The sequence below is a fragment of the Pholis gunnellus genome (assembly GCF_910591455.1).
Source record: "Pholis gunnellus genome assembly, chromosome: 23".
NCBI lineage: Eukaryota > Metazoa > Chordata > Actinopteri > Perciformes > Pholidae > Pholis > Pholis gunnellus.
Genome location: NC_136550.1, coordinates 120,154 through 132,004, shown reverse-complemented (window position 1 = coordinate 132,004; position 11,851 = coordinate 120,154). Strand labels below are relative to the sequence as shown.

The following is an 11,851-nucleotide window of genomic DNA, read 5'->3' as shown; positions in this document are numbered from 1 at the left end:
AATCAAAGAAGAAACATTCTGATGAAGATATAAATATAAACTCTTTGTTCATTAAACATGAGGATCTATGATTTAAAGAATATACATTTACATTTAATAAAACAGCTTCATCAGTGACTCCATCTTCCTCTTCCTCCTCTTCCTCCCTCTGTCTTCACAGCGCAGGCGCCTCCCTGTCGGACGCGCACGCGCTTCGCTCGTTCACGCGCCGGTCCCGTCGCTTCCAGTCTGTTTGAGTAACACGCGCAGTTTAGGGAGAGGAGGATGAGGAGGATGAGGAGCAGTGAGGAAGAGGAAGTGTCTGTTTAAAGAAGAAGAAGAGACTGGATCTTTAAAACACCAGAAGAAGAATCAGATCCGTAGAAGAAGAAGTCGGAGGAGTTCCTCTTCAAACTTTTTTCTCTGTTAAACTGCGCGCGCTCCCGCCGCCTGCGGCTGTAATGCGCATGCGCTCTCCACAGCTGTTTTGTTTTTTTCTCCCTCGGTGCACAATGGACCGATTGTGTCACCGGACCCGGCCGTGACGTCACTAGACTGACGGGACCGGAGCCAAAGGGAGGCGCGCGGCCGCTGAACGAGTTCACGACCAGGAGAAGCGGGAGCGCGCTTCAGCTGGGTACATGAACGTGAGTGTTTGTTTACAACGATGACGTCAGAGAGCTTGTTGTTTGTAACAAAATGCATACTTATATATATATATATATACACATATATATTTATACACAAATACTCAGAGTACAAGTGAAGTACAGAGCAGTACATATTCAGACTGTTATGATTTCAACTGATAAGATCCTGCAGAACCTGAACTACACACACACTCACACACACTCACACACACACTCACACACACGTTAATCCAGGTTGTGCAACAGTCACAGAACGAGTGATTCAGAGGAAACAGGAAACAGAAGAAGAAGAACATGAGACTGAGACGAAAGCTGCGGGTTGAGAGACACTGACCATACAGAGAGAGAGAGAGAGAGAGAGAGAGAGAGAGAGACAGAGAGAGAGAGAGAGACTTTATTTTGTTGAGGACTATTTGGGGACATCAGAGTTCAGACCAGGTTCCAGATCAGGAGGTTGGTTCATGAAGACTTGAAGCTCAGCTCAGCGTAAAGTGATTCCACTTCAACTGCTTTCAGCACTTTTACTCCAACTCAAGTCAATAAAATGTCCTCATAAGTCATGTTAACAAGTTTATTTATTTGTTTTTCAGTGATTTTGTAGTGTGTGTGTGTGTGTGTGTGTGTGTGTGTGTGTGTGTGTGTGTGTGTGTGTGTGTGTGAGGATGAGCGGTGGAAAAAAGAGGAGTGGCTTCCAAATCACCAGCGTGACCTCAGACTTCAACCAAACTCCAGCCGGCCAATCGGCTCCCAGCGTGGTCCTGACCGTCCTCCAATCAGCAGCCGCCTCCTGCAGCCCTCAAGGAAGCTCCTCCCAGCCGACCACGCCCTCTCTGAAGAGGAAATACATCTCCCATGATGCCTTTGGGCAGGGGTCGGGGTCTTCCTCCAGGTTCCGGGTGGTGAGGCTGGTGGTGGGCGGGGCGAGTGGCGGTGGGCGTGGCCAGCCGTACAGCCGCGGCCGATGGATTTGCACCGACTTTATGGAGCAACAGGAAGGGGCGGGGTTTAGGCGGGTGATGGACACCATGAGACACGCCCACTCGCTGGAGTCCTTGGAGATCATTGGCCGGGACATAGACAGAGGCGGAGTCTACTCCCATGACACCGCCCATCTTTCGGCTCAGCCAATCAGAGGAAAGGAGGGGGCGGGTCTTATACAGCGCAGCGGGCCGCCGTCACCGACACACCAAGAACCAATCAACATCCGGCTCCTGGACTGGAGAGAGCCAATAGGAGCTCAGGGTTATGACTCCACCCCTCCACCTCTTTTGACCCGCCCACGAATCATCCCTCCTCCGCTCCGATTGGACGTGGACTCTGCAGGACGGGTAACGACGCGTTTCTATTGGACGACGTGAGCAGTTTCAAAGTGTCTTCTTACCCACTCACCTGTCTGTCTCTCTGTGTCAGTCTGTCTTCAGGCTGTCTCACTCTCAACCAAGCTCCCCCCCCGCTGGATCGTACCATCCCACTCTGACCCGCCTTCGGACTCCAGCGACCTTCAGTCTGGACCAAACCATCTTCAACCTGCCGGGGGACGCAAGGTAGCTTTCTGTTGTTCTATGAACCGATTAGTAGGAAACAAAAACACAGTTAAAGGGAATAAAAACTAGTGTTCTGCTGGAGGAGGCGGGGATCGAACCACCGACCCTCTGGTTCATAAACAGCGACTCAGGAGTTCATTAGAGATGTTAGATGAGGTTCAAACACACGTTACACACACGCACACACACACGCACACACACACGCACACACACACACACACACACACATACGCACACACACACACACACATACACACACACACACAAATACACACACACATACACACATACACACACACACACACACACACATAGACACACACGCACACACATACATAAATAAATGTTCTTCTCATTTCAAGTAACATAACGTCTGCATTAAAGAATAACTGAATAACTGAACGCTTTTGAAAAATGTCTTCTTAAAATAAAGTAATTCATTTTAGAAAAATGAATTTCACTGAATTGTTCTGCAGCTTTAAATTCATTCATTCAGGTTGAAGTGACGTCTCTCTGGTCTCTCTGGTCTCTCCCTGGTCTCTCTGGTCTCTCTGGTCCCTCTAGTCTCTCTGGTCTCTCTGGTCCCTCTAGTCTCTCTGGTCTCTCTGGTCTCTCTCTGGTCTCTCTGGTCTCTCTGGTCTCTCTCTGGTCTCTCTGGTCTCTCTCTGGTCTCTCTGGTCTCTCTCTGGTCTCTCTGGTCTCTCTCTGGTCTCTCTCTGGTCTCTCTGGTATCTCTGGTCTCTCTGGTCTCTCTCTGGTCTCTCTGGTCTCTCTGGTCCCTCTAGTCTCTCTGGTCCCTCTGGTCTCTCTGGTCTCTCTGGTCTCTCTCTGGTCTCTCTCTGGTCTCTCTGGTCTCTCTGGTCTCTCTCTGGTCTCTCTGGTCTCTCTGGTCTCTGGTCTCTCTGGTCTCTCTGGTCTCTCTGGTCTCTCTCTGGTCTCTCTGGTCTCTCTGGTCTCTCTGGTCTCTCTGGTCTCTCTCTGGTCTCTCTCTGGTCTCTCTGGTCTCTCTCTGGTATCTCTCTGGTCTCTCTAGTCTCTCTGGTCTCTCTGGTCCCTCTAGTCTCTCTGGTCGCTCTGGTCCCTCTGGTCTCTCTGGTCTCTCTGGTCTCTCTCTGGTCTCTCTGGTCTCTCTCTGGTCTCTCTCTGGTCTCTCTGGTCTCTCTGGTCTCTCTGGTCCCTCTAGTCTCTCTGGTCTCTCTGGTCTCTCTGGTCTCTCTCTGGTCTCTCTCTGGTATCTCTCTGGTCTCTCTGGTCTCTCTGGTCTCTCTGGTCCCTCTAGTCTCTCTGGTCTCTCTGGTCCCTCTAGTCTCTCTGGTCTCTCTGGTCTCTCTCTGGTCTCTCTGGTCTCTCTCTGGTCTCTCTGGTCTCTCTGGTCTCTCTGGTCCCTCTAGTCTCTCTGGTCTCTCTGGTCCCTCTAGTCTCTCTGGTCTCTCTGGTCTCTCTCTGGTCTCTCTGGTCTCTCTCTGGTCTCTCTCTGGTCTCTCTGGTCTCTCTCTGGTCTCTCTGGTCCCTCTAGTCTCTCTGGTCTCTCTGGTCTCTCTCTGGTCTCTCTGGTCTCTCTCTGGTCTCTCTGGTCTCTCTCTGGTCTCTCTGGTCTCTCTCTGGTCTCTCTCTGGTCTCTCTGGTATCTCTGGTCTCTCTGGTCTCTCTCTGGTCTCTCTGGTCTCTCTGGTCCCTCTAGTCTATCTGGTCCCTCTGGTCTCTCTGGTCTCTCTGGTCTCTCTCTGGTCTCTCTCTGGTCTCTCTGGTCTCTCTCTGGTCTCTCTGGTCTCTCTGGTCTCTGGTCTCTCTGGTCTCTCTGGTCTCTCTGGTCTCTCTCTGGTCTCTCTGGTCTCTCTGGTCTCTCTGGTCTCTCTCTGGTCTCTCTGGTCTCTCTCTGGTCTCTCTGGTCTCTCTCTGGTATCTCTCTGGTCTCTCTAGTCTCTCTGGTCTCTCTGGTCCCTCTAGTCTCTCTGGTCGCTCTGGTCCCTCTGGTCTCTCTGGTCTCTCTGGTCTCTCTCTGGTCTCTCTGGTCTCTCTCTGGTCTCTCTCTGGTCTCTCTGGTCTCTCTGGTCTCTCTGGTCCCTCTAGTCTCTCTGGTCTCTCTGGTCTCTCTGGTCTCTCTCTGGTCTCTCTCTGGTATCTCTCTGGTCTCTCTGGTCTCTCTGGTCTCTCTGGTCCCTCTAGTCTCTCTGGTCTCTCTGGTCCCTCTAGTCTCTCTGGTCTCTCTGGTCTCTCTGGTCTCTCTGGTCTCTCTCTGGTCTCTCTCTGGTCTCTCTGGTCTCTCTCTGGTCTCTCTGGTCCCTCTGGTCTCTCTGGTCTCTCTGGTCTCTCTCTGGTCTCTCTGGTCTCTCTGGTCTCTCTGGTCTCTCTCTGGTCTCTCTGGTCTCTCTCTGGTCTCTCTCTGGTCTCTCTGGTCTCTCTCTGGTCTCTCTGGTCTCTCTCTGGTCTCTCTCTGGTCTCTCTGGTCTCTCTGGTCTCTCTGGTCTCTCTCTGGTCTCACTCAGAGTTTTTCGAGGAATTATTATTTAAACTGTTAAATGTATTATGATGAACTTCTTTAATAGTAACTTAATGATTGCTGAGTAATCAGAACGACACTAATATAAATATAAATACCTCAACGGTGAAAGTTTTTCTTCTTGTTATTGTTTTCTGATATGTTATATTTTATATATTTTAATTATTTTCTGATATATTAATAGTTTTTATATGAATGTTTTCTGCTGTATTAATACTTAATATCTGACTATAACGTTCTACAACAGTCAGTTTAAACCAGTGAACAACGAATGAACTCGTGGATCAATGAAGCTTTTTGTTCTCACTCTGAGTGGGCGGGAGCAGAACGTCATTGCAGTGTTTCTATTGGCTGTGACAGTGAGTGGGCGGGGGCTGGAATGAGACAGCAGCCAATCAGAGAACAAAGAGTGAGTGTGTGTGGGAGAGAACCTGATGTCTCTCACTTGTCTAGAGTTGTAGTTTGAAGTCAACATCTGGACGTCTTGAGACAGCTGCTGCTGATTGGACGGGGTCTTAAATATGGACCAATGAGCTCACAGAGAAACAGCCAATCACGGGGGACCATAACGGAGGACCAGGGACAATAACAAGGGACAACAAAGTCTCTGGACTTTAACCGGGGACATTGGATTGGACGGCCTTTGAATCAGCTCCTAAGTGGCCAATCTGAACTGTGATTGGTCGACAGGTTTCTGCAGTAGCTGTGCTCTGATTGGTCGGTCATGTCTGACGGTGGGCTGTGATTGTTTGGAGATGTTTCCGGGTCGATGGCGGCCATCCTCTCCCCTTGCTGACTCCGCCCCCTTTCCTCGTCCTCAGCGGCGTCCTCCTTCGACCCCGCCCCTCCCGCTCAGGACTCTGCAGGTTGTTGCTAAGCAACCTGAGACAACCATTGTGTTACGAGGTCAGAGGAAGGTCAGAGGTCAGGTGACGGGTTTCAGGGAGTCCTGGCCAACAACCTCGCTGACCCCTCCCTCCTGGGGTCGGCCAGTCACGGAGGCCAAAACTACGGACCGACCACAAGCTCACGTGACCCCGGCGGCCCCACACCCTCATTGGTCGGTCCCTGTCAGGGCGCCGCTCAGGGGGCGGGGCTCTGAAGCCACCATGATGTCACTGCTGCTGCTCTGCCACAGGTAGCCTGACTTTGTTCAGGTGGTTTGGGTCTCTGCAGGCCCTGTTCTACTTGTGCCCTGGTCTACTTGTGCCCTGGTCTACTTGTGTCGTGGTCTACTTGAGTCGTGGTCTACTTGTGTCGTGGTCTACTTGAGTCGTGGTCTACTTGTGCCCTGCTCTACTTGTGTCGTGCTCTACTTGTGCCCTACTCTACTTGAGGCGTGGTCTACTTGTGTCGTGCTCTACTTGTGTCGTGGTCTACTTGTGTCGTGTTCTACTTGAGTCATGGTCTACTTGTGCCCTGCTCTACTTGTGTCGTGGTCTACTTGTGTCGTGTTCTACTTGAGTCGTGGTCTACTTGTGCCCTGCTCTACTTGTGCCCTGCTCTACTTGTGTCGTGGTCTACTTGTGCCCTACTCTACTTGTGTCGTGGTCTACTTGTGTCGTATTCTACTTGTGTCGTGGTCTACTTGTGTCATGGTCTACTTGTGTCGTGGTCTACTTGTGTCGTGTTCCACTTGAGTCGTGGTCTACTTGTGTCGTGTTCTACTTGAGTCGTGGTCTACTTGTGTCGTGGTCTACTTGTGTCGTGTTCTACTTGAGTCGTGGTCTACTTGTGCCCTGCTCTACTTGTGCCCTGCTCTACTTGTGTCGTGGTCTACTTGTGCCCTACTCTACTTGTGTCGTGGTCTACTTGTGTCGTATTCTACTTGTGTCGTGGTCTACTTGTGTCATGGTCTACTTGTGTCGTGGTCTACTTGTGTCGTGTTCCACTTGAGTCGTGGTCTACTTGTGTCGTGTTCTACTTGAGTCGTGGTCTACTTGTGTCGTGGTCTACTTGTGTCGTGTTCTACTTGTGTCGTGGTCTACTTGTGTCGTGGTCTACTTGTGTCGTGGTCTACTTGTGTCGTGGTCTACTTGTGTCGTGTTCCACTTGAGTCGTGGTCTACTTGTGTCGTGGTCTACTTGTGTCGTGTTCTACTTGTGTTGTGTTCTACTTGTGTCGTGGTCTACTTGTGCCCTACTCTACTTGTGTCGTGTTCTACTTGTGTCGTGGTCTACTTGTGTCGTGGTCTACTTGTGTCGTGTTCTACTTGTGTTGTGTTCTACTTGTGTCGTGGTCTACTTGTGCCCTACTCTACTTGTGTCGTGGTCTACTTGTGTCGTGTTCTACTTGTGCCGTGTTCTACTTGAGTCATGGTCTACTTGTGCCCTACTCTACTTGTGTCGTGTTCTACTTGTGTCGTGGTCTACTTGTGTCGTGTTCTACTTGTGTCGTGGTCTATTTGTGCCCTGCTCTACTTGTGTCGTGGTCTACTTGAGTCGTGGTCTACTTGTGCCCTGCTCTACTTGTGTCGTGGTCTACTTGTGTCGTGTTCTACTTGTGCCGTGTTCTACTTGAGTCATGGTCTACTTGTGCCCTACTCTACTTGTGTCGTGTTCTACTTGTGTCGTGGTCTACTTGTGTCGTGTTCTACTTGTGTCGTGGTCTATTTGTGCCCTGCTCTACTTGTGTCGTGGTCTACTTGTGCCCTGCTCTACTTGTGTCGTGTTCTACTTGAGTCGTGGTCTACTTGTGTCGTGGTCTACTTGAGTCGTGGTCTACTTGTGTAGTGTTCTACTTGAATCATGTTTAGTCCCTAGTAGGACATTCTGACCCTTTATCTTGACACTCCCGTTGGTTCCACCTCTCCTGGACTGGTCTCTCGGACCCTTTTTAGACCGTATCCTGCTTTTGATCGTGTCCTGCTTTTGACCTGGTCCTGCTAGAGGAGGCAGTGTGTTTTGGTTTTACCGACACTAACGTTTAACGTTTAATCCCTTTATGAAGCGGTCTTTGTGTACTTCCATGAATGTGTCATCTGCATCAGCCTACCCACAATGCATCAGTATGTCAGATCCTCAGATGTGTTCCAGTCACCTGTCTGTCTCTCACCTGTCTGACTCTCACCTGTCTGTCTTTCACCTGTGTGTCTCTCCCCTGTCTGTCTCTCCCCTGTCTGTCTCTCACCTGTCTGTCTCTCACCTGTGTGTCTCTCACCTGTCTGTCTCTCACCTGTGTGTCTCTCTCCTGTCTGTCTCTCCCCTGTCTGTCTCTCACCTGTGTGTCTCTCACCTGTCTGTCTCTCACCTGTCTGTCTCTCACCTGTGTGTCTCTCTCCTGTCTGTCTCTCCCCTGTCTGTCTCTCACCTGTCTTTCTCTCACCTGTGTGTCTCTCACCTGTCTTTCTCTCACCTGTGTGTCTCTCACCTGTCTGTCTGTGTCTCACAGCAGCTCCAGTAGCAGTCTGGTCGCCATCGACAACAAAATTGAGGCGGCGATGGTGAGTTTGATTGTTGTAGTTTTAATGTATAAACTATGTATTAATGTATATAAACTATGTATTAATGTGTATAAACTATGTATTAATGTATATAAACTATGTATTAATGTATATAAACTATGTATTAATGTGTATAAACTATGTATTAATGTATATAAACTATGTATTAATGTGTATAAACTATGTATTAATGTATATAAACTATGTATTAATGTGTATAAACTATGTATTAACATGTGTATAAACTATGTATTCATGTATATAAACTATGTATTAATGTGTATAAACTATGTATTAATGTATATAAACTATGTATTATGTATATAAACTATGTATTAATGTATATAAACTATGTATTAATGTATATAAACTATGTATTAATGTGTATAAACTATGTATTAACATGTATATAAACTATAGCTGTGTACTGTGTGTAGTGGCCGGCTGTGGCTCAGTGGAGAGCAGGGCCGTCCTTCAATCAGAGGAGCGGCGGTTCGCGGTTCGATCTCCGGCTCTGCTAGTCGCATGTCGATGTGTCCTTGAGCAAGACACTAGAAATGTGATAGAATCTGAAGTGTAAGTCGCTTTGGATAAATAAATGACTGTAATGTGTGTGTGTGTGTGTGTGTGTGTGTGTGTGTGTGTGTGTGTGTGTAGGACCTGGTGAAGAGTCACCTGATGCTGGCGGTCAGAGAGGAGGTGGAGCTTCTGAGGGAACAAATCAGAGAGCTGCAAGAAAAAAACCAACAACTGGAGAGAGAGAACCACATCCTGAGAACACTCACACACAGTACACACAGTACACACAACACCTAACACACAGTACACACAATACTCACAACACACTCACCTGAGAGCGTTGTCGTGATAATCAGACTAATGAGGACCCTGGTAACCACGACAACAGGATTGTTTGTATCAGCTGAGATGTTCTGTATGAAGATGATGATGATGATGATGATGATGAAGAAGATGATAGACGGTAGAATCTAATAAATTAATAAAGTCTAACTACAGATTTGTTTTGTTTTTGTTGTTCTGAAGACGTTCTGTAAAGAAGTCTTTGTTCTCTTTGTTCATGAAACCAGGTGAAACCAGGTTTATTACCTGTTTGTTGTACCAGTCAGTTTACACACGGCCATCTTGGTTTTTGGCCATCGCCATCTTGTTTTTGTAAACAAGAACTTGCACGAAAGGGTGGAGCTAAGTACAATCAAACGCTGAGTAAGACTAACATTTTTCAACTAACTTTCATGTACTTTAAATACATTTTGTTCCAGTAAAAGTACTGCTACTTTAAATACTTTTAACTACATTAACAGTACTATTACTTTAAATAAATTGTACAACATTAAAGTACTGCTACTTTGAATATAATTTACTACATTAACAGTATTGTTACTTTAAATACATTTTAATACATTAAAAGTACTGTCACTTTAAAGACATTTTACTACACTAACAGTACTGCTACTTTAAATACATTGTACTACATTAACAGTACTGTTACATCGACATTTACTTTCCACGTTTAATATCTTTAATCTTTTTTAACATGTAATATGTTTAATCTTTATTAACATGTAATATGTTTCATCTTTATTAACATGTAATATGTTTCATCTTCATTAACATGTAATATGTTTCATCTTTATTAACATGTAATATGTTTCATCTTTATTAACATGTAATATGTTTCATCTTTATTAACATGTAATATGTTTAATCTTTATTGACATGTAATATGTTTCATCTTCGTTAACGTGTAATATGTTTCATCTTCGTTAACGTGTAATATGTTTCATCTTCGTTAACGTGTAATATGTTTCATCTTCGTTAACGTGTAATATGTTTCATCTTCGTTAACGTGTAATATGTTTCATCTTCGTTAACGTGTAATATGTTTCATCTTCGTTAACGTGTAATATGTTTCATCTTCGTTAACGTGTAATATGTTTCATCTTCGTTAACGTGTAATATGTTTCATCTTCGTTAACGTGTAATATGTTTCATCTTCGTTAACATGTAATATGTTTCATCTTCGTTAACATGTATTATGTTTAATCTTTATTAACATGTAATATGTTTAATCTTTATTAACATGTATTATGTTTCATCTTTATTAGCATGTAATATGTTTCATCTTTATTAAGATGTAATATGTTTCATCTTTATTAACATGTAATATGTTTCATCTTCATTAACATGTATTATGTTTCATCTTTATTAACATGTAATATGTTTCATCTTCATTAACATGTATTATGTTTCATCTTTATTAACATGTAATATGTTTCATCTCCATTAACATGTAATATGTTTCATCTTTATTAACATGTAATATGTTTCATCTCCATTAACATGTAATATGTTTCATCTTTATTAACATGTAATATGTGTCATCTTTATTAACATGTAATATGTGTCATCTTCATTAACATGTAATGTGTTTCATCTTTATTAACATGTATTATGTTTCATCTTTATTAACATGTAATATGTGTCATCTTCATTAACATGTAATGTGTTTCATCTTTATTAACATGTAATATGTTTCATCTTCATTAACATGTAATATGTTTCATCTTCATTAACATGTATTATGTTTCATCTTTATTAACATGTAATATGTTTCATCTTCATTAACATGTAATATGTTTCATCTTTATTAACATGTAATATCTTTCATCTTCATTAACATGTAATGTGTTTCATCTTTATTAACATGTAATATGTTTCATCTTCATTAACATGTATTATGTTTCATCTTTATTAACATGTAATATGTTTAATCTTCATTAACATGTAATATGTTTCATCTTTATTAACATGTAATATGTTTCATCTTCATTAACATGTAATATGTTTAATCTTTATTAACATATAATATGTTTCATTTTTATTCATTTTTAAATGATTTATGTTAAGACGACCTGCATTTTTGTCGTTAAACAGAAGGCGAGTCCTCAGTGTCAACAGATTTATGTCCCCACAACATGAGTAATACATGTGATCACACACACACACACACACACACACAGTGCTGGTAAACAAAGAGATGTGGAAAACCAAAACAGGATTAGGATTAACTGTGTGTTTCTTAATATTCTCTCAGTACTGTGAGTACAAAGGGTGTGCTAAAGATAGTAATATAAAATAAAAACTTGTGTCAGTAAAATGGTAGTTTTGTGGTGTTGTGAGCCATACTGGTGGTACTATTACTGTTACTGGTTCTGATGCATCAAACAATACAAATTATGTGTAGAAGTTGTGAAGATGTTTTAACAGAGTAAAGTGGATATTGTGCCATTTTTCATTCATAACTTGAATGAATGAAAAATCTAATTTGTTGTCAAAAGAAAGGACGAGCTGCTGCTGCTGGCCCTTTAAGAGAGAAGAGGACGAGCCGCTGGCCCTTTAAGAGAGAAGAGGACGAGCCGCTGGCCCTTTAAGAGAGAAGAGGAGACGAGTCACTGGCCCTTTAAGAGAGAAGAGGATGAGCTGCTGGCCCTTTAAGAGAGAAGAAGCTGAGCTGCTGGCCCTTTAAGAGAGAAGAGGATGAGCTGCTGGCCCTTTAAGAGAGAAGAAGCTGAGCTGCTGGCCCTTTAAGAGAGAAGAGGAGACGAGTCGCTGGCCCTTTAAGAGAGAAGAGGATGAGCTGCTGGCCCTTTAAGAGAGAAGAGGATGAGCTGCTGGCCCTTTAAGAGAGAAGAGGATGAGCTGTTGGCCCTTTAAG

At 44.5% G+C, this 11,851-nt stretch overlaps 1 protein-coding gene across 3 annotated transcripts; it reads left to right on the top strand.

Annotated features, from left to right (window-relative positions):
* Positions 1-185: 185 nt before the first annotated feature.
* Positions 186-9,482, top strand: tsc22d4 (TSC22 domain family member 4). 3 transcript variants are annotated; one of them, XM_079184977.1, is made up of 5 exons: positions 186-626; positions 1,220-1,957; positions 2,040-2,173; positions 8,067-8,115; positions 8,773-9,482. In XM_079184977.1, the coding sequence occupies exons 2-5, from the start codon at positions 1,292-1,294 to the stop codon at positions 8,929-8,931; spliced, it is 1,008 nt and encodes a 335-aa protein (XP_079041103.1). In that variant the 5' UTR covers positions 186-626; positions 1,220-1,291; the 3' UTR covers positions 8,932-9,482. The 3 variants fall into 3 exon arrangements, with proteins under 3 accessions (XP_079041103.1, XP_079041101.1, XP_079041102.1); XM_079184975.1 differs by having other exon boundaries at positions 8,064-8,115; positions 8,773-9,480; XM_079184976.1 differs by lacking the exon at positions 186-626 and adding an exon at positions 897-1,082 and having other exon boundaries at positions 8,064-8,115; positions 8,773-9,481.
* Positions 9,483-11,851: the final 2,369 nt, after the last annotated feature.

Coding starts and splice junctions, on each gene's coding strand:
- tsc22d4 (XM_079184976.1), top strand. CDS start 1,292: ATGAGCGGTGGAAAAAAGAGGAGTGGCTTCCAAATCACCAGCGTGACC. Junction 1,958..2,039: donor ACGTGGACTCTGCAGGACGG/GTAACGACGCGT, acceptor TCTCTGTGTCAG/TCTGTCTTCAGGCTGTCTCA. Junction 8,116..8,772: donor ACAAAATTGAGGCGGCGATG/GTGAGTTTGATT, acceptor GTGTGTGTGTAG/GACCTGGTGAAGAGTCACCT.